Here is a 22,590-nt window from a genome sequence, read left to right as displayed (position 1 = left end):
TTTTTGGTACATAATGGATAGGGATCACTCACACAGGGTCTCCTTCACTCTATAAATATCAGAACCCTTTCGGAAAGTCAGTATATGGGGCAATGACCGCCATACAAGTACGCACTATAGTGCTGAAAGCATTGCTATATGTGTTCTGACATCTAGTTAACCCCACCCCTAAAAATAAAATGTGTAAATGTAAAGGCAAATGTATGTAACGTATGTACGCCCTGCGTTGGCGAATTATAGGAACATTTATTTTAGTCCTTGACCCAAATATTTGGTGAATAAGGGCAAAAATAAATTTTGGGGCCGAATTTTCCAAAATTGATTTTTTCCGAACGGTGTGTATTAACTAGTCGAATAAACAAAGCTTTTGGTACATAATGGATAGGGACCACTCACACAGGGTCTCCTGCACTCTATAAATATCAGAACCCTTTCGGAAAGTCAGTATATGGGGCAATGACCGCCATACAAGTACGCACTATAGTGCTGAAAGCATTGCTATATGTGTTCTGACATCTAGTTCACCCCACTCCTAAAAATAAAATATGTAAATGTAAAGGCAAATGTATATATCTTATGTTCGCCCTGCGTGGGCGAATTATAGGAATATTTATTTTAGTCCTTGGCCCAAATATTTGGTGAATAAGGGCAAAAATAAATTTTGGGGCCGAATTTTCCAAAATTGATTTTTGCCGAACGGTGTGTATTAAGTAGTCGAATAAACAACGTTTTTGGTACATAATGGATAGGGATCACTCACACAGGGTCTCCTGCACTCTACAAATATGAGAACCCTTTCGGAAAGACAGTATATGGGGCAATGACCGCCATACAAGTACGTACTATAGTGCTGAAAGCATTGCTATATGTGTTCTGACATCTAGTTCACCCCACCCCTAAAAATAAAATGTGTAAATGTTAAGGCAAATGTATGTATCGTATATACGCCCTGCGTGGGCGAATTATAGGAACATTTATTTTAGTCCTTGGCCCAAATATTTGGTGAATAAGGGCAAAAATAAATTTTGGGGCCGAATTTTCCAAAATTGATTTTTGCCGAACGGTGTGCATTAACTAGTCGAATAAACAACGTTTTTGGTACATAATGGATAGGGATCACTCACACAGGGTCTCCTTCACTCTATAAATATCAGAACCCTTTCGGAAAGTCAGTATATGGGGCAATGACCGCCATACAAGTACGCACTATAGTGCTGAAAGCATTGCTATATGTGTTCTGACATCTAGTTCACCCCACCCCTAAAAATAAAATGTGTAAATGTAAAGGCAAATGTATGTATCGTATGTACGCCCTGCGTGGGCGAATTATAGGAACATTTATTTTAGTCCTTGGCCCAAATATTTGGTGAATAAGGGCAAAAATACATTTTGGGGCCGAATTTTCCAAAATTGATTTTTGCCGAACGGTGTGTATTAAGTAGTCGAATAAACAAAGTTTTTGGTACATAATGGATAGGGACCACTCACACAGTGTCTCCTCCACTCTATAAGTATCAGAACCCTTTCGGAAAGTCAGTATATGGGGCAATGACCGCCATACAAGTACGCACTATAGTGCTGAAAGCATTGCTAAATTATTTTGATTTCTTGGTAATAAATAAGAAAACATGTCTGTAATATGTTAGAAAATTCACCAATTTCGAATATGGTCCGCACCACGTCTAGATGTACTGCAGCTTTGATGATTATTCATGCCTGAAACTATGCGTTACGGCGGTGACATGCTGGGTAAATGGGAATCAGGACCCATATAAAAATTACTGCATATGTCATGGACTGCGCAAAAACGTGCACTGCTGACACAAGAGTATGTAAGAAGAGTAATAACCGAGTCAGAAAATAATAAAATCTTTCCAAAATATCACTGCTATTTTTTTACCATTTCCAATTGCTAATTGGGTGTTTTATCCCAGAAGCACCCATATGTGTTCTGACATCTAGTTCACCCCACGTCTAAAAAATAAAATGTGTAAATGTAAAGGCAAATGTATGTATCGTATGTACGCCCTGCGTGGGCGAATTATAGGAACATTTATTTTAGTCCTTGGCCCAAATATTTGGTGAATAAGGGCGAAAACAAATTTGCAACGAATTTTAGCTAAGGTTAATTCGAGTTATTTAAGGTGAGTTTTACAACTGGCACCGTAAACTTTACAGCCGTTCCACAAAGCAACCTTACGGTAGTCGTAAGTGCTCCTTTAATTATTAATAGATTCTTTGCAAAGAAGTGCGAATTAGTTAAATAATAAATTGTTTACCGACTTTTCGGAACAAGTTGGATGTATTCATTGGTATGGGACAACCATGAAGTAACTTTGTCAATTTATTCGGTAAGCGATAATTGCCGAATACATAAAACATGAGAGTTATCTCCCTTATTTTCGTGTGAAGGTCGTTAGGCCTAGACTGTTTTTCATCGATCACAGAGTTTCATAAAAGGTGTTTGGTATATATTAGATCCATTTTTACACAAAGAGTTAGTATCCTTCTTAGAAAATTAGCAAATCATCATCTAACTGCCATTTGACAGCTACGTTAGTGGCTTACAACTGCCTCATACCAATTGTAAATTTTCCCTGTAATTTATGACAATACTATTGAATAGTAAGCTATGCCGTGTAGAAAAAAAATTAAGGTCTCGATGGTAGGTATTTACGACAATAGTAAGGCTAAGATCGCTTCGTGGAACGGGGCCCTGAAATGTGTATAGCTTTTTATGATATACATAGCAATGAAATACATAGATCTACAGAAACCATACAGGTGATATCCATTGAAAAGTCATATTTTCACCGTATTTTAGCTACAGTGAAACTATAGAAATTGTATTTACTTTTTTGTAAAAGTTCATGATTAAATTACCTCCCTTTGTGTCATTTGTTCGTATTTAAGTTTGATTACCAGTGCATGTGATTGTATTTGAGAGAAAAAAGTAATTTAAACAATTATACCCATAAAAAAGGGATAAGAAGTGCAATTAGAATAAAATATCTAAAACGAATTGAATAGGAAACAAAATAAGGATGACACAATATTCTGTCATTGAGTGTGTAAGTTAAAATTTAATGGCATTCAATTCATTTTAGGTTTTTGAGGATCGCTTTGTCAAGTATGTTTGCACAGCAGTATTATTAATTAAATAAAGATAATTTTTATTTCAAATTTCTTTTAAAACATCTATGGTCAAGTAAATTTTCTGGAAAAGTTTCATCCGCAGAAATATACAGGGTTCGCACAGGTGCTTGGAGTGCTTGAAAGTACTAGAATTTTGTTAATGTATTTTCAAGGCCTTAAAAACCTTGAAATATCTTATTTTTGTGAAAAAGTCTTTGAAAAGTTCTTGAATTTTATTTTCCCCTCCTGAGAAAATAGGAAACGTGCCTTTCCTAGCTTTAGTGAAAAATTTGAATCGCTTCCGTAGGTTTATTTACGCGTCAATCCAAAACTTCTTTGTCATTCCGGGTGCTGGATGTAGCCCAGTGGTACAGTGCTCGCCAAGGCTTCAAGGCAGGCATACCAGCAGCATTTGAAAAGGGAGAACAAACAACAAAAGAACAGTGATAGAAACTCTGTGAAACATAAGAACTTGGAAGAATTGACCAGGGAAAAGAAATGATTGTGTGCTGATGTTCAGGCTCTTGAAGCCTCATGTGGCTACTCAAACTGAAAGATTGAACAACAGGGAATTTATTGTCAAGTTTAACTTCTTTAGAAACGCTATTAAGGAAAAACAAGCCAAGTTGGAAGGGGTTAAGGGCTCCATCCAGCAGACTATGAAGGAGTGTCAGTGAACACTTGAAGCAGTGTATAATTATATGTCCAATGACAGTCTACTTTTTATTACTAGGTAAATTTATTTAAAACATGGTTTTGTGTCCTTGAAAAATTAATTTAAGTACTTGGAAAAAATCCTTGAAAGTCCTTGAATTTTATTTTCTCAAACCTGTATGGACCATGATTATATATCATGGCGTTACATGTTGTCGTTAGGATCAGCGAAAGATATTAACAAAAAGCGAATAAAAAATTAAGAAAGATTTACATAAGAAAATAGACTATTTCATGGTGTTTTTTCGAATATGATTTTGATGTCAACTCGTGATGTATGAAAACCATATTTTCACTCACTGGTTCGCAATTTGTGAAAATATGTTTTTCACACATCACTCGTTGACATAAAAATCGTATTCAAAATATCCCATGTTACAGATCAAGTTTGACTTTCATGGCGATTTACCCATATTTGATGGACTTAATTATGGCTATATTGAACTTAGTAGATGTGAACATTTGTTTTCTGGACCTTTTTTCAGGTCTTGAGATATTGAGCTGAAATTTTTTGTATAGCTTTATAATGTACTGTTACAGATCAAGTTTGACTTTCATTGCAAATGACCCATTTGTGACAGAGTTATGGCCCTTGAAAAAAATCCCAACTTTTTTGTTTGGTCAGAAGGTCTTGAGATATTGAACTAAAATTGTTGTGTTTAGTAGAGGACATGTATTGCTTTAGCAGTACTCTCATAATGCTTGTTATTTAAAAATTATTTTAAACTAGATTAATTATGAACATTATATCACAGATTATTTATTTTTTGTCATTGAATCTTTTTATGAGACATTTATAATTTGGCCGAATGTTTTGTGTTTTAGTTAACGGCCAGTGGGTACGGTGGGGCAATTTCATCTTAGGAGCTTGTTCGCGGACATGTGGGACAGGCCAGCGCACCAACATAAGGAGGCGGCTCTGTAATAATCCGGCACCTCAATATGGTGGACTCAACTGTTTTGGCTCAGATGTCGAAAACTGAACTGAAACCTGCCAGATCGCCCTGTGTCCTGGTAATTAACATAATTTATGCATTTTTATGTGAAACTCGTAGCAAATGTTGTTGTTTTTACAGATAAACATCTTCTTGTTTTTCAGTTGATGGTGTGAGGGGACCATGGGGTGTTATTGTACCTGGTGTCTGCAGTGAGTCGTGTGACAATTATATTTGATAAACATCTGCTTGTTTTACAGTTGATGGTGTGTGGGGACCATGGGGTGTTGCTGTGCCTGGTGTCTGCAGTGAGTCATGTGACAATTATATTTGATAAACATCTGCTTGTTTTACAGTTGATGGTGTGTGGGGACCATGGGGTTCTTCTGTGCCTGGTCGCTGCAGTGTGACGTGTGGTAGTGGATCAAGACCATGGACGCGTACTCGTGTGTGTAATAACCCTGCACCAAAGAATAATGGACGCTTCTGTGTGGGGAGTGACACTTTGACTGGCACAGAACGCTGTGGAACTGACCCATGTCCAGGTACTTGTACTTGGTTCTGTAGACTTTATACTGTATGACAAAAGACACACAAATATTAATTCAGTTGTCGTCAGTTGATTTAAAACTATTCAGTGGGAGTCCTGTTAATTAGTGGGCCCATGTTGGGCTATTTCTCGTTCCAGCCAGTAGAGCTGGGCAGTATACCATCTATACTGTTCAGTATTGGTATCATGTCGATACCGATTTACCGTTCCCAGCAAATTTAAAAATACAAACAATTTGGTATTGAAAAATGTTATTTGCCATTTAGTCTGACGAACGCAAACTAGCTGAAAAGGAGAGGGAGGGGGATGTTGGTGAGAGGGACAGACAGAGAGAGAGGAGAGAGTGTGTGTCGGTGACGCCCCTAACTGACGGCAATTTATATCTAACTGATGGCAACTGCTGTTGTTGCCGCCGTTAATTTTGAGCCCTGTGAAATGCATTTCTGAGTATTGACAACTGTTCATACAACAGCTGTTCATGACAGTATAGAACTAAGACAACCTTCCTGCACTCAGAAAAAACTAAATTCTTGTTGTGCCCAAATTAGTGAGATTTAAAGTCCTGAACCCTTTTCCCCATAACCTTTATGGACTGCAGGATAAAAAGAATATCTAGTTAATGACACATATAGGATATCACCTTTTTAATTATGATGGCAAGAATGGGAAAATCTGCAAGGCTCACCATTAACAAGATGGGGGCGAGACGCAGCCCAGTGGTAAAGTGGATCAATCCCTGCCCATTGGGCTATTTCTTGTTCCAGCCAGTGCACCATGACTGGTATATCAAAGGCCGTGGTATGTACTACCGTATCTGTGGGATGCTGCATATAAAAGAACCCTTGCTGCTAATCGCAAAAGAGTAGCCCATAAAGGGGCGATAGCGGGTTTCAGTTTTGCATATTGTGGATGACGAATTTGAATAAAACACACCAAAAAAACAACCACAAACAACAACAATTAATAAGGACATTTCAAATGGGTGGAGGCCAGGGGGATATTCAACCCCTGTGCATGCCCCCTCCTCCCCCCCCCCCCCCCAAACACACTTGCTCTTCCAATGGGATTTGCTGACCAAATTCTCCAAATTGTTAACACGTTTTTCTTGTCCTGCTTAAAACCTAAGCAACATTGATTTTCAATAATTCAGATACTCGGAGTTTGCTCCTTTGTAAATTTTAAAACAAATAGTATGAAAATAGTATAATCATATTTATTCATTAATGTCTGTTACTAGAATACAAGGTAGTAATTTGACCTCTTTGTTTTTTCAAGAATACATATATGAGCTTTTATATATATATATATATATATATATATATATATATATATATATATATATATATACAGTCGAACTTGGTCTAACGGCCACCTCTATATAACGGCCACCCTGAAATCCCCCAACACATTTCTTTCTTTATTTGACCTCTATAGAATGGCCACCTGTCCAACATGGCCAGAACCTGCATTAGCGACCAAAATATTATTTTTTTAAAAATCAAATTCTTCCCACCTATTTGATCGTACAGCGATTTAGTAAATCCCATTTTTCTCTGCAATGTCGCCATTGTTGTGTCACGTGACCGGAAAGTTTGGCGATTTGATTGACAATACAAAAAAACTACTTATTGTGATGTTATCATATGATGTTATTGTCGTAAACAAATATACGTTTACTAATATTAAGCATTATTTTAATCCTTTTGTTAATTTGGTAAATGTCAACAGCTGTTCGGTTCCGGCGGTTGTATAATTTGCATTTGATAGTTCAGCTCGATTCGTTACCCAATAACAAGGCGACTTCTCATGGCTGTAGCCTATGAAAGCAGAATGTATTACGGTATCATGGTATGCTTAGGTAAATCTCGACCTTTGTTTACCAAAATTGTTTTGTTTGCAGTTCGCGACGTAATCCCAATGTAAGTACCATACCAATGGATTAGCGGCAAAATAAAACTAATAATGAGTTAAACAAGTCACCTGAGTAATAAATCCCAATTAAACAAATGTAAATTTCAGTTTTGTGTTATTTATTTATGAACCAACTGTCAAACAAAATGCCACCGGCAAATTGTACAGTACATGTAGAAGTTGTCAGGAAGTTCGAGAAAGATCGTTTAAGTGCTAGAAAGTTTTTGGGTATTGGAATTAACAAAGGAAATCAAACTGTTACAACAGTTAATAATGAGATGTTATAGTGAAATATATCTCGATTGAATATTTTGGGACCTCTATATAAAGGCCACCTGTCCATAACAGCCACTTTCTTTTGGTCCCTTGAGTGGTTGTTATATACAAGTTCGACTATATATATAGATATAGATATAGATACAGATATAATAGATATAGATATAGATAGATGGATAGATTGTATATGCAGTGTGTAAATTGCCAAAACTGAATTAAACTTGAATTTGGCGAATACAATTCATTATAAATTTGTTAAAAATCATATTTCAAAATCGCCCAGCCTTTGTAGATCTACAGCCAGTTTAGCTGTCTGGCCAATTAGAATTTGAAGATTGCTTCACATTTTCTGTACAGATTTATCAAATTTTGAAAACAAAAATTAAAACATATTTGGATCAACACATGTAACTTAAACTTGCTTTTGTTTTTAATTTGCTTTGAAGATGCTTATATTGCCTTTGGTATTAGGTACATGTAGTGATAGTGAAGTAGATCGAGAGTGAAACAGTTTTTATCTATTTTATATTTTTGTCTATATAGTTATAGATTATTGTAGAGCCTTTTTCAGATTTGGTAACTTCAATAACCATAAATATACATAATCAATAGTCAACACTTGTACAAAGACAAAAAAGAAAAATTTAATATGTACACATATATATGTATAATTTAATATGTATATACTTCACCATGAAGATGAAAATTTAATTCATTGAAATATTTTTTGTTATAAAATAAAAATACAACATTAATCATCAACTTCGTGAGTAAATCAAGTTTTACACCTTTAATAAAGTCCAGACTTTAACGTAATGCTATTTGAATGGCGTTGCCATGACGTTAAAGTCTGGACTTTATTAAAGTCTAGACTTTAAGGTTTATAAGCACGGGGCTTGGAGCGTTGTAAGCAATTAAAAGTTTGTATGGCCATGAAAGCAATGTACATGTATATGATGAGATCTATACTATGCGAGCGCCATAGGAAGAGAGAAAAATGTTCCTGGCTAAAAACGTAGTTGGCCGTAAAGTACCAGTCGTACATATACCTATTTCTACTTAAAGGTTGTCCTATAATACAATGCAATGTAATACAATATAATGCATAGACCCTACAAATTCCAGCCATTTATAATAAAAAATCCCTTGGTCCCGATCACCATCGTTCATGCACACTCGAGTTGATATAAAAAATAAAATTATTGCACATATGTCGACGAAAATAGGCTGTTGATTTTTCTCCACTGAATCGACACATTAATCATACGGTAATGATAAGAGTCGTTAATTTTGTTAAAAGGTCGACTAAAATGATAAAAAAAATCTGTTAAAAATTGTTTTAAAAATTTAGTATGGCACCATACCCATAATAATATTTTGGGGGAGGGGGGGGGGGGGGGTGGCATCATACCTGTTTTATATACCCTCTGGCAGAAACCCTGCATTGGTAGAGCCTAATTACCAAGGAATTTTCAATTATAATGGATCATTCGAACATGTCACTGCTATATATTGGTTTCGTTACCTTCAGGTCTGTGTAAAGATGCCCAAGTGATCTGTAGAGCCTATTAACCGATGAATTTTCAGTTAATTATAATGGATCATTGGAACATATCACTGCTATACAGTGTTTTCGTTTCCTTCAGGTCTGTGTATTGATGTCCAAGTGATCTGTAGAGCCTATTAACCGATGAATTTTCAGTTAATTATAATGGATCATTGGAACATATCACTGCTATACAGTGTTTTCGTTTCCTTCAGGTCTGTGTATTGATGTCCAAGTGATCTGTAGAGCCTATTAACCGATGAATTTTCAGTTAATTATAATGGATCATTGGTACATGTCACTGCTATACAGTGTTTTCGTTTCCTTCAGGTCTGTGTATTGATACCCAAGTGATCTGTAGAGCCTATTAACCGATAAATTGTCAGTTAATTATAATGGATCATTAGAACATATCACTGCTATACATTGTTTTCGTTGCCTTCAGGTCTGTGTAGCGATGCCCAAGTGATTTGTAGAGCCTATTAACCGATGAATTTTCAGTTAATTATAATGGATCATTGGAACATGTCACTGCTATACAGTGTTTTCGTTTCCTTCAGGTCTGTGTAGTGATCCAAGGTGTTGGGTACAAATTACACCCCAGGGACTGTGACAAGTTTATCCAGTGCTACTACAATCCAAACGGTCAGACCACTGGAGTTATCCACTCTTGTCCCTTCGGACAGTACTGGAACCAGGATATTCTTCGCTGTGACCAGGCCTGCAGTGTCGATTGTCCTCTCGGTTTGTAATGATGAACATTTTGTGAATTTAATATTAGATTTAGAATGACTGTTATTAGTATACATTTTACATATATAGATTTAGAATGACTGTTATTAGTATACATTTTCCATATATAGATTTAGAATGACTATTATTAGTATACATTTTGCATATACAGATTTAGAATGACTGTTATTAGTATACATTTTACCTATATATTGACACTGTCTGTAATACTAATCATTAATTTTGTCAAAAGGTCAACTTAAAAAAATTAATTCTGCCAAAAAATGTGGATATGCATGGCGCCGTGCTCATTTTACCCTCTGGCAGAAACCCTGAATGTATATTGATATACCGCTAATACTGAACATCCCTAACTTTCATCCATATATATCTTGTTTGTTTTCAGAAAAATGCAAAGGTGACTGTGTTGCCGTGGCTACTGGACGTGTGTCAACGGAAAGTCAGAGGCTGCGAGTTGTCCAGTCGGGTTTGCCTACGTTGAGACCAAAGGCTGCTTGGTAGACTTTACCTGTAGGGACATGTGTCCAACCATCTGCACTGGCAAAGGTAAAATCTAGTTTTAATATTACAGTAGTCACATCAATCTCTTGGTGGACTTTACCTGTAGGGACATGTGTCCAACTAGCTACACTGGCAAAGGTAAAATCAAGTTTTAATATTACATTAGTCACATCAATCTCTTGGTAGACTTTACCTGTAGGGACATGTGTCCAGCCATCTGCACTGACAAAGGTAAAATCTAGTTTTAATATTACAGTAGTCACATCAGTCTCTTGGTAGACTTTACCTGTAGGGACATGTGTCCAGCCATCTGCACTGGCAAAGGTAAAATCTAGTGTTAATATCTCAGCAGTCACATCAATCTCTTGGTAGACTTTACCTGTAGGGACACGAGTCCTACCATCTGCACTGGCAAAGGTAAAATCTAGTTTTAATATTCCAGCAGTCACATCAATCTCTTGGTGGACTTTACCTATACAGACATGTGTCCAACTATTTGCACTGGCAAAGGTAAAATCTAGTTTTAATATCTCAGCAGTCGCATCAATCTCTTGGTGGACTTTACCTGTGGGGACATGTGTCCAACCATCTGCACTGGCAAAGGTAAAATCTAGTTTTAATATTACAGCAGTCACATCAATCTCTTGGCAGACTTTACCTGTAGGGACATGTGTCCAACCATCTACACTGGCAAAGGTAAAATCAAGTTTTAATATTACATTAGTCACATCAATCTCTTGGTAGACTTTACCTGTAGGGACATGTGTCCAGCCATCTGCACTGACAAAGGTAAAATCTAGTTTTAATATTACAGTAGTCACATCAAGTCACATCAATCTCTTGGCAGACTTTCAATCTCTTGGTGGACTTACCTGTAGGGACATGTGTCCAACCATCTGCACTGGCAAAGGTAAAATCTAGTTTTAATATTCCAGTAGTCACATCAATCTCTTGGTGGACTTTACCTGTAGGGACATGTGTCCAACCATCTGCACTGGCAAAGGTAAAATCTAGTTTTAATATTCCAGTAGTCACATCAATCTCTTGGTAGACTTTACCTGTAGGGACATGTGTCCAACCATCTGCACTGGCAAAGGTAAAATCTAGTTTTAATATTACAGCAGGCACATCAATCTCTTGGTGGACTTTACCTGTATGGACTTGTGTCCAACCATCTGCACTGGCAAAGGTAAAATCTAGTTTTAATATCTCAGCAGTCACATCAATCTCTTGGTAGACTTTACCTGTAGGGACATGTGTCCAACCATCTGCACTGGCAAAGGTAAAATCTAGTTTTAATATTCACAGTAGTCACATCAATCTGTTGGTGGACTTTACCTGTAGGGCATGTGTCCAACCATCTGCACTGGCGATAAGGTGAATGGTCTAGTTTTTAATATTCAGGGCTTCTAGATTATGGTATAACTCCACGTGGCTAGTGATATTCAATGTTGTGTGTAAATAACTACAACTATCCATCCCCGATGGCTAGGTGATATCTGTTTTTGTTTTGTAAAATGTTAACTTAAAGTAAAACTAGTTATTTTGTAAATTTGAATATACTGACCCCACTCCAACCCCCAATGCTAGTGTTTTTAACCTGTATCGAAGCCCTGTAAGATGACATATCTGATCAATACTAGTTACTTTACCTGTAAATGCATGTGTTAACCTCTGCAAAGTAAAGTAGGGTAAAATTTGTAATCTTGGCAAGCCATATTTGTAAATTACTGTGTCGAGTGTGTCGTTAAAAAAATAAACCAATTCCTCTCTCGATATCTGTGTGGTCTTTAACCAGAGCAGTTCCAACGTGTAAGAACAGCATGTGTCCAACCATCTACTTCAAAGGTAAATCGTCTGACGCCATATAACTGTGTCGAGTGCGTTAAATAAACCATTTCCTTCCTCTCTCGAATCTGTGTGGTCTTTAACCATATGTCCGATGCCATATAACCGTAAATAAATGTGTTGAGTGCAACGTTAAATAAAGCATTTCCTTCCTCTCTCGATATCTGTGTGGTCTTTAACCATATGTCCGACGCCATATAACCGTCAATAAAATGTGTTGAGTGCGACGTTAAATAAAGCATTTCCTTCCTTGTCTTACAGAGGTGTGTAACGTGCGTCCGTGGTGGAATGACACACACAAGTACGAGGAAGGCGGTGGAGACAATGGGTGGAGAGCATCAACGTGTAAAAAGAGCAGCCTCTACTTCGACATCGTCGGCTGTCAGTGCTCAAAGGCTGCCACTAAAGGTAAAACTTATACAGATTATTATCCGAGCTTGTGTGTTGCACTGATTTTACGAAACAAATGTCAGGATTTTTGTATTGTCCGAGTGAGAGCGACGGTAATACATAAATCCTGACACGAGTTTCATAAAATCAGATCGGCACACATGCAAGTAATAATTTCTTTATTATCCGTATTGTTATTGTAATTTTTTTATGAATAACAATTTAAGGCCCAAGGGCTGTCTCAAAATGTTTCAACCACAACTAGAAGGAGACGACGAAATGACGTCATGTTTCACATGCAGTCTCTGGGCTAGGACAGGGTAAGCAACGTCATGTTATGACATCGCTTCCCAAAATTAAATCATTATACTTGTTATTACATATGTGTTTCATATGATTATTATTAAGACGGTTAGGCCTATCAGTAATGAAAGAGAAAATCAGTTTGTTTTTAAATACATTTGAACTACCAATGTAGCACAGAACCGTAGTTCAAATTTTTCAGGATTAGGTAGGCCTAACTCATCGGTTACGAGATTTATATTCACGTAACCGAACAATCGGTTACCTAAATAAAACTTATGTGAACTAACTTTCGGTTACCATACCTAAGATTTTGAAATATTGTCCCTTGCAGTATCTCATGACGGAATATCAATGGCTGTGGTACTATATGTATGCTATCTTGTCCATGAATGTCAATATAAAAGATCCCTTGCTGCTATTGAAAAAAGAAAATGTATTGGGGTTTCTCTGAAGACGAAAGATTCTAAGATTTTAAAATATTGTCCCCTGATTACCACGGTTTCTGCCAGAGGGTATGAATTAGGGTAAAATTACATACACTAAAATCTTGGAAATTAATTAATACATTTTCATACTTTTTACAAAGATTACAATAAGAGCAACCGGTCGTGGTTAGGCCATCGGTCTACAGACTGGTAGGTATTGGGTTCGGATCCCAGTCGAAGCATGGGCTTTTTAATCCATATACTGACTCCAAACCCTGAGTGAGTGCTCCGCAAGGCTCAGTGGGTAGGTGTAAACCACTTGCACCGACCAGAGATCCATAACTGGTTCAACAAAGGCCATGGTTTGTGCTATCCTGCCTGTGGGAAGCGCAAATAAAAGATCCCTTGCTGCCTGTCATAAAAGAGTAGCTTACATGCTGACAGCGTGTTTCCTCTAAAAATCAGTGTCAGAATGACCATATGTTTGACGTCCAATAGCCGATAATAAGATAAAAAATCCATGTGCTCTAGTGGAGTCGTTAAATAAAACAAACTTTACAATAAGAGAAGTGCTGTTTAAAATGTATCAATGTACATGAATTGCAGTGTTGAATTTTAAAAGATTTCAAACCCATAACAACCCACAGGGAACACCTTTTTTCATACTGTCAAATTTACTAAAAGTTATTTACGCCTTAGCCGATTGATTTGTAAATTGGGCACACAAATAGTATATTTTTGTTATTTCTAAAAACCATTTGCTTTTCTTCTTACATCAAACCAAACTAAAATTATTTACAAAAAACATTTTTACAAAATGATGGGACAGACTATATAGTAGGGATCAGTGTTCGAGATAAAAAAATTGAGCTATATCCCAGTTGGATACTAACATTTCAAAAGCTGGTATCCCAAAATGATGGGACGGACTATAGTAGGGATACTCATGGTCTGTTTTGTTTTCATTACATATCCTCGAATTGTTTACTGGCAGAAACTCTGATTACCCATATGGGCTCAAATATTCGGGGTAATTTTTTTCCGATAATTACACAGCACTGAGCAGATTGCATCTACTGCCACTGGGTGGCTGGCTTAAAAATGACGACATTTAGTTGATTGTTTACCACATTTAGTTGGTTGTTTACCACATTTAGTTGGTTCTTTGTCATGGCCAGACTTCACTTTCATTCATTTAATGTTTCCATTCATGAGACAGAAAAAAAAAATATCTTCTGTGTATTCTAGCTTACAGTACTTTACAAAATATCACATATATACACGCACGGTCGGAAGTTCACTTTCATTCATTTAATGTTTCCATTCATGAGACAGAAAAGAAAAAAAAATATCTTGTGTGTATTCTAGCTTACAGTACTTTACAAAATATCACATATATACACACACGGTCTGAAGTTCACTCTCATTCATTTAATGTTTCCATTCATGAGTTAAATTACACATATGGCACAACATGTATACAGTCTATAAAGATTTACAGAATAAATTTAACTCATTTGTATTATACCATGAAATGGTTTTAATAATAATTAATAATAAATCATGTGCTATATAAATAGTTTATTTTGGAAAGATATTGTATTAGTGCTTTTTATGATTTCTCTGTAGCCATTAAAGTAACAATGTTGGTAGACTTTTTATCAGAACCAGTTTTTTACAATTCCCATATAAAAATAAACAAGAAAATGTTGTTTAAACGGAAGTGGTTAGAAAAGGGTCTTTCTCAGATTTGTGATTTTGTTAATGAAAAAGGTGAATTTTATATACTTAAAAGAATTTAATGAACTATACAAATTAAATGTGTGTTTCTTAGAATACTACGGAGTCATTAATTCACTCAGGTCATACTTAAAGAAACTGAAAATGACACGACTAGAGACAGACATATCTTTAGATGACTCGATCGCCTGTTCAACGTAAACTCTGCTCTGTCCTGAAAGGCTCCAAATTATTTTATTATACATTAATGTTTTCTGATAATCGAAATACCACTTTGGCAAAATGGCAATGTCATTTCACCATGGAGCTTAACTGGTCTACTATTTATCTAAAACCATTTATAACTAAGATGGTTCTAGTATAGAATAGTACACAGAATATTGACTACTAACACATTTGTCTATAAGTTGAAACTTGTTGATAGTGAAGCGTGCAGCCTTAGAAAAGGGTATTTCTCAGATTTGCCCTACTATTTATCTAAAACCATTTATAACCACGCAGGAAACAAAGTTAAGATGGTTCCAGTATAGAATAGTACACAGAATATTGACTACTAACACGTTTGCCTATAAGTTGAAACTTGTTGATAGTGAAGCGTGCAGCTTTTGTCATAAAAGTGAAGAATCTATAATACATCTCTTTTGGGAATGTGATATTGTTCAAGAATTCTGGAATACATGTTTAAATTGGTTATTGGCATCATATAATTATAACGTAAAACTCTCTCTTGAACTTGTTATATTCGGACATAAGAAGCACATTAGGACAGACACCGTCTTTGATCTCTTATTACTTTCAGCAAAATATTTTATATATCGATGTAAAGTCCAAAAGATACATGTACAGCTAGACATTACACATTTTAAATGTGAAATTAAACAAAGATACATTGTAGACAAACATATACACTTCAGTAACAACAGTATCAATAAATTCTTTACTACGGTAAGTGGTCCATGTACCATTCTCTCTTTGAAAACATAACTTGATAATTCAAGTATTCGGTTATTTATTTACTTATAAGTATGTTACACTTTCCTTTCCCCCACCACCAACAGTTCATAGATTAAAACATAAAATATTAGTAAAATAGGATTGCAGAACTTTGCAAGACTGCACAGGAAATTAATATTTTTTTTAATTACCATGTATATACATGTATATAGATAGATAGATAGATAGATAGATAGATAGATATATGAAATATAAAGGGTTTTTTAACAGTAACTACGTTTACATACATGTGTGTGTGAGTTAGTGAGCAAGTGAGCGTGTGTGTGTTCATGTGTGTATCAAGTCTTTTCTGTTTTTTTCTTCTTCTTTTTTCTTTTTTCTTTTTTTTTTCTTTTTTTTTTAAATTATTATTATTATTGGTTTATTTATTTATTTATTTATATATTTATTTATTTATACTTATTATCTTGATTCCCGTATTTAATCCCTCTTCTATAACCTAGCCTGACCGAAACCATAACAGTGTTTTATTATTACATTTATAAACCACAGTGGTATATCATTTGTCTTGTTTTGTTTACATGATTTGTATAGTTTACGTATATTAATATGAAAGTCTACTTAAAATCTAATAATTATGCATGTACTAGTGCTGTTCACGACTCATGTTTTGTCCTCAGCATGAGTTGTCTGTCATGCAAATGAGGGTCTTGAATAAATAAAAAAAATCCCATCCTTTTACAAAAATGTTTTTTGTAAATAATTTCAGTTTGGTTTGACGTAAGAAGAAAATTAAGTAAAAGTGTTTTCGAAATAACAAAATAATACTATTTTTGTGTGCGATTTAGAAAACAATTGGCCAGAGAAATAAATAACTTGTAGTAAATTCCATAGTATGAAAAAAGGTGTTCCTCGTGGGACGAACTATAGTAAGGACACTTAAATATGATGGAATTTGATTGGTTGTTTGCCATGACCAGAACTTCACTTTCATTCATTTAATGTTTTCATTCAACGGTCTATAAAGAAAATGTTTTACTCATTTGTTTAATAATATGAAACAGTATAAAATATATATTACAACTGTTTTAAAAACTGTCTAAAAACCCCAACGTTTCGTTTAAAAACTTTAAACTGAATATGAAAACTAAAAACTTTAATATGCAATGGTATGTTTTCATAAGCAGGTGCTTTAGAGTCTTTCCTCCGGGATTTTTGTTCAGAGGGTCAGCAAAATAATTTGACGTAAACTGAATTACCAAAGTGGGTGAAAATGCTAGGAGGCCTTTAATAATAATGAATAATAAATCAATGTGCTCTAGTGATGCCATTAAACAAAACACTTCTTTTTTCCCCCAGTTGTATTTCAGTTTGTGACGCGGTAATGACGATGGATTTCTCCGACCCCGGTCGACTGACGACTGCACCAGGGGTCACGGTCACGACGAACAACGTGACCGTCATGAACGGCGTGGCCATGTTCTCGAGTCACGGTCTGATTCGTACGAGCGTGTCGCTGGTGGAGGCCACGGGCGGGTATCCCGTCACTGTACGACTGAGTTACAAGGCGACGAGCCGTGACAGACAGGTCCTCGTTAAGAGTCCGCTGTGTAGGATGGTCGAATCATCGTCGCTGGTCGTCACCGTGAATGGCAACGATGTCGTACTGGAGATGAAGAACTGGTTTGGTACAGCCATGTCCATGAGAGTTCCCACTGATGTAAGTAAACATTTGTTTTGCTTAACCGGCACAGAGGAGATTCGAAGCACAGACTCTCAGTACGAGAGTCCAGCGCTCTACCAAATGAGATAGAATAATAGGGGAATTCCCACAGGATCCTGCCAGTAGAAGCATGCACTTTATACAAACACTACTACTCTATTTTGTGGCAAAATATGTTTAAAGTTTGTCTTGGTTAACAACACCACTAGAGCACATTGATTTATTAATCATCGGCTATTAAACCAAATGTGTCACATCCAATAGCCGATGGTTAATAAATCAATGTGCTCTAGTGGTGTCCTTAAACAAAACAAACACACTTTTTACAGCCAGAAAATAGTGTGGTGGTGTTTGCTATAAAGTGCTCCTACTTGCAGTACCTAGTGGGAATTACCATACTAGCTGAGTTGGTATAGCACTGGACTCTCGTGCTGAGAATGTGTCGTTCGAATCCCATCAGTGGAGGTTGAATTTTGTGTTACATTTGTGAGCCCATGTAGGGACTGGGTGTGTTCTTAACACAAGACTACAAGTACTACCCAGTTAGAACCTGTAACGGTTCAACTTCCCATGGCCCACAGTTCCAGGACATAGCTTCACTTAGGAAGCGTACAGTGTACGTAATAGTGTTGGTATAAATAGCTAGTGGGAATTAAACTATTAGCTCAGTTGGTTTGAATCCCCTCAGTGCATGTTGATTTTTGTGTGTGTGTGTGTTACAATAATTAGAGTAAGTAATTGAAACAAAACAGACCATACCTGTAAGTGGCCCTACTAAGTGGGACGGGACGTAGCTCAGTGGTACAGCGCTCGCCTGATGCGCGATCAATCTAGGATCGATTCCTGTCGGTGGGACCATTGGACTATTCCTTGTTCCAGCCAGTGCTCCACAACTGGTGTAACAAAGGCCATGGTATGTACTATCCTGTCTGTGGGATGGTGCCTATAAAAGATCCCTTGCTGCTAATCAAAAAGAGTAGCCCATGAAGTGGTGACAGCGGGTTTCCTCTCTCCTTATCTGTGTGGTCCTTAACCATATGTCCGACGCCATATAACCATATAATATGTAATATACATATACTTTTTATAAACAATGAATGAAACACTATACAAATTAAACCCAGATATGTGTATTCTATTTTCTGGAGTATGAAAAAAAAGGTGAGATTCTCAACTGCCCCCCCCCCCCCCCACCCCACCCCCGGAGGGTACGGCCCAGCTAGGATAGGAATGTTTTGTGTATACCTGTAGGTTCATATTACATTTTCTGTTAGACAGGACTTCAAGACTGATGAATGGAAACAGGTGTCATTCGTATATGATGGGAAGTTCGCCACTGGAAGAGTTTCTGGTGATAAGGTGACCTACATATTCAAAAGCTTTGGTAAGTATCAGTTAGACAAAACAAATATATATATATATATATATATATATATATATATATATATATATATATATTGCTGGTCTCTGGTCACCACACGCATGTGGTGATTTTTGGTATCCAGCTTAAAGCCTGTTTTCCTTTAACTCATTTCTGCATGCGTGTTTATCAATATACAATGCATTTACATGGCCACGACCTTTTCCATATATACACGATTTCACACGCTGAAAAAAGTTGAGCGATGAGCGATTTTTCTGCATGTGAGTTACTTAATGCGGTGATGTCATAATGTGAAGCATCTACTTTTGGCTTAAAGTAAAATTTTCTATAGTAATACGCTTGAGAAAACACAGATATGAAAAAACACATTTCCGCACACGGAAACGCACACAATAAAACGCGTGCAGAATCATGTTAATGAAAAACTGGCCTAAACCCTAATTATACATTGATAACAAGTTATTTTAGTGACTACTTGTATATTAACCAACCAGGAACAAACACATAAAATATAACTGGCCAGTTGTCAACAGATGCAAAGTAAATTGAAAAATATCAATATTTGTTCAGGAAGCATTTTTTCTTTGTAATTCTATTCCTAGGGACAATTTAATATTAAAAAAAGCAGTGACAAATCACCAGATGCATGTTGTTGTTTTTTATCCCTCGACCACCTTTCTTTTAATTCCTTTGATTTCCTTCTCATTTCTTCCCGATCTGGCAACTCCTGTCTTTCAAATTTTGTTGTTGTCTACCTCCATGTCCCAGCTCGTCTCTCCAACCGTGAGACAGGTACTTGTCTCTTGTGGCTATCCGTATCACTTACCTGTCATTCCCCATCAGCTTTTAGATGTGGCCTTGTATAGTTTCACCACTTCGGAGAGTTTTCAGTAGTTACTTGTGGCATTGTTAAGAGGCACTTGTAACCACCTACATGTACTATGCTTCCCTACTACCAGCGGTCGTTAGTTAGTGCCGTGGGTCAGACCAGCTTTATTAGCGGCATAGGATACCAGCTGCATGCTGCCTATTTATGACATTCTCGCTATACCAGTTTTGTTGAACTTCAAGTTATTTCTTGTTTTTTATCAATATTTTGTCTCTCTTTTTATCAATAGTTTATTTCTCTTTTACAGCACCCAAAATTGTGTCTCTCTTTATCAATATTTTGTATCTCTTTTTATCGATATTTTCTCTCTCTTTTACAGCACCCAAAATCTCGATCGCTCAGTGTGGTCTTGATTTTGGAACCGATGAAAAGAAGGGAGCATTCACAGGAGAAATGGACAAGGTAAGATTAACATACATGTAATAACTCATTGGCAGATCCAGGGGGGGGGTTGCAGGGGTCTGAGAGGGGGAACACGTATTCCAAGAGAGGGGTGTCGCAGGGGTCTGAGACCTCCCACACTTTTGATGTGCTGTTTGAAGCTTTTTTTTCACTCTTTTTTTTTATATTTAATTAAGTGCTGAAAATGTTTCTGAGCATCTTTTTTTCAAAATTGTCAAGAAAATATTTATGACTAATATTACAGGCTATTTCGCATTCCAGCTAGTGCACCACAACTAGTATATCAAAGGCTGTGGTATGTGCTATCCTGTCTGAGGGATGGTGCATATAAACGATCCCTTGCTACTACTGGAAAACTATAGCGGGTTTCCTCTCAGACTTGTGTCAAAATTGCCAAATGTTTGATATCCAATAGCCGATGATGAAATATTTATGACTAATAATATTACAGGCTGAATAAAATAGTTACTGATTAGAAATACACTAATGAATTTTTTATTTTGTTTCTTTTCAGATTGGTGTATACCAGTGTAACCCGTGGACTCCTGTGTATTGATGAAGGACACCTTTAATGTTCAACTAACAGTGTTATTTTAGATCATGTAATTTTATCATTAACTGAAGTGTGGTGTCTAACTGTTATATGCTGCACATTTTTAGAATATTAATTAGTTCAAGTAAATGTAGACTTAGTTGCACCAAAAAGAAAAGAAAAAAATCATAATGCTTTTACATTTATGGAAATTTAATACTTTATCTTAAAAAGCTATCATATCTTAGGTCATTTTCATTCTTAATGATTCTCATTACCGTAGAATGTGCTTTTCCACATAAAAGTGTTTTAAAAATCACATCCGCTTTATGCCATTTTTATTCTTAATGATTCACATTACCTAAGAATGTTCTTTGTTACATAAATGTGGTTTTAGAAATCTAATATTTTTTTATACCTTATGTAGGTAATTAAATATTGATAATTTAAAACCCTTTTCTCACAAAGTTGTTCTAAAACTTGTTATTAAATGACTTTAATCATAAGACTAATGTTGGAATTGAAGAAACAATCGGGTCCCAGTATATCTGCTACAGTGACATTACACTGCAGCTAGGATATTTAATGTTAATACACAGTTTGCGAAGAGATATATCAAAGGTGGGATTTGCGACAACCATTTGGCTGAACTTGCCCCTGGCCATGTCACAGTTAAGAGATGTCACAGATGGGATCTGGTTTTGTCACAGTCATGGTGTGTGAGATGTCACTAACAACCAATTAAACCTCCTGGATCCACTACTTATACTGCATACTCTACATGTACACATTTATTTTATAGAATATATTTTTTATACGTTTTTTCTATAAATTGATTTGTATAACCAGTATTTCACAAATATATGCAATAATGCTCACTGCGATTCTTATGCAATTAATTGTTGAAAATAAAATAAATTGTAATAGTGACTTGTTGGCTTGTATATAGCCCTAGCCCAACTCAAAAGGGCTTACTTGATGGTCAAAGTTAGGCCCAAAAATCACATCGGTGCTGGGTCCAGCAAGTATGTTCCCAGTCTTATGGTTGGTGTGAATTAAAATATGGCAGAAGACGACATACAACATACACAAGTAGTCTGGCAGCCCCAGACTCCTCAGAACCGAGTGTGTTTTCAGCCATAGTTATCTGCTACCATTATTAACAAAAACTATACAGCACAGCTGTTACAGGTACGTGGGGGGGGGGGGGGGGGGGGGGCTGTAGGATGTTTTAGGATCTTTTTCTTTTTGTTTTTTGTGTGTATTTTGTTTTTCTGCTCTATATAAGGGCAAACAGGTGGCTTGTGGTGTCCCCCAAGTGCACCACGACTGGTATATCAAAGACCGTGGTATGTGCTATCCTGTCTAGGACGGTGCATATATATATATATATATATATATATATATATATATATATATATATATATATATATAAAAGCGCCTTGCTACTAATGAAAAACTAGTGGGTTTCCCTTCTAAGACCGTATGTCAAAATTATTAAAGGAATAGATACGGGGGTTGGGGGGGGGGGGGGCTTGAATATAAAATTGGACAATGTGCCGATGACACTCAATTGTATTTAGACTGATCTCCTTTCTTAGAAATGAAATACATACTTTAGATATTTTTAGAGACCTATCGGAACCGAAAATAAAGAAAAAACAAAAACTATCGGA

At 36.3% G+C, this 22,590-nt stretch overlaps 1 protein-coding gene across 1 annotated transcript; it reads left to right on the top strand.

The window, feature by feature from the left end:
• Positions 1 to 5,145: 5,145 nt before the first annotated feature.
• On the top strand, positions 5,146 to 21,840 carry LOC121373195. The gene is made up of 8 exons (XM_041499652.1): positions 5,146 to 5,329; positions 9,628 to 9,811; positions 10,206 to 10,366; positions 12,431 to 12,577; positions 17,355 to 17,704; positions 18,986 to 19,091; positions 20,300 to 20,382; positions 20,897 to 21,840. The coding sequence occupies exons 3-8, from the start codon at positions 10,339 to 10,341 to the stop codon at positions 20,936 to 20,938; spliced, it is 756 nt and encodes a 251-aa protein (XP_041355586.1). The 5' UTR covers positions 5,146 to 5,329; positions 9,628 to 9,811; positions 10,206 to 10,338; the 3' UTR covers positions 20,939 to 21,840.
• The last annotated feature ends 750 nt before the right edge of the window (positions 21,841 to 22,590 follow it).

The sequence above is a fragment of the Gigantopelta aegis genome, chromosome 5, assembly GCF_016097555.1.
Source record: "Gigantopelta aegis isolate Gae_Host chromosome 5, Gae_host_genome, whole genome shotgun sequence".
In the NCBI taxonomy this organism is placed as follows: domain Eukaryota; kingdom Metazoa; phylum Mollusca; class Gastropoda; order Neomphalida; family Peltospiridae; genus Gigantopelta; species Gigantopelta aegis.
The sequence above is the reverse complement of the archived record's forward strand: the minus strand, read 5'-3'. Positions and strand labels throughout refer to the sequence as shown.

Excerpts from the sequence above, each read along its gene's own strand:
- LOC121373195 (XM_041499652.1), top strand. The coding sequence starts at position 10,339 with ATGTGTCCAACCATCTGCACTGGCAAAG. Across the intron at positions 10,367-12,430 it reads AACCATCTGCACTGGCAAAG|AGGTGTGTAACGTGCGTCCG; the intron begins GTAAAATCTAGT and ends CTTGTCTTACAG. Across the intron at positions 17,705-18,985 it reads CCATGAGAGTTCCCACTGAT|GACTTCAAGACTGATGAATG; the intron begins GTAAGTAAACAT and ends TCTGTTAGACAG.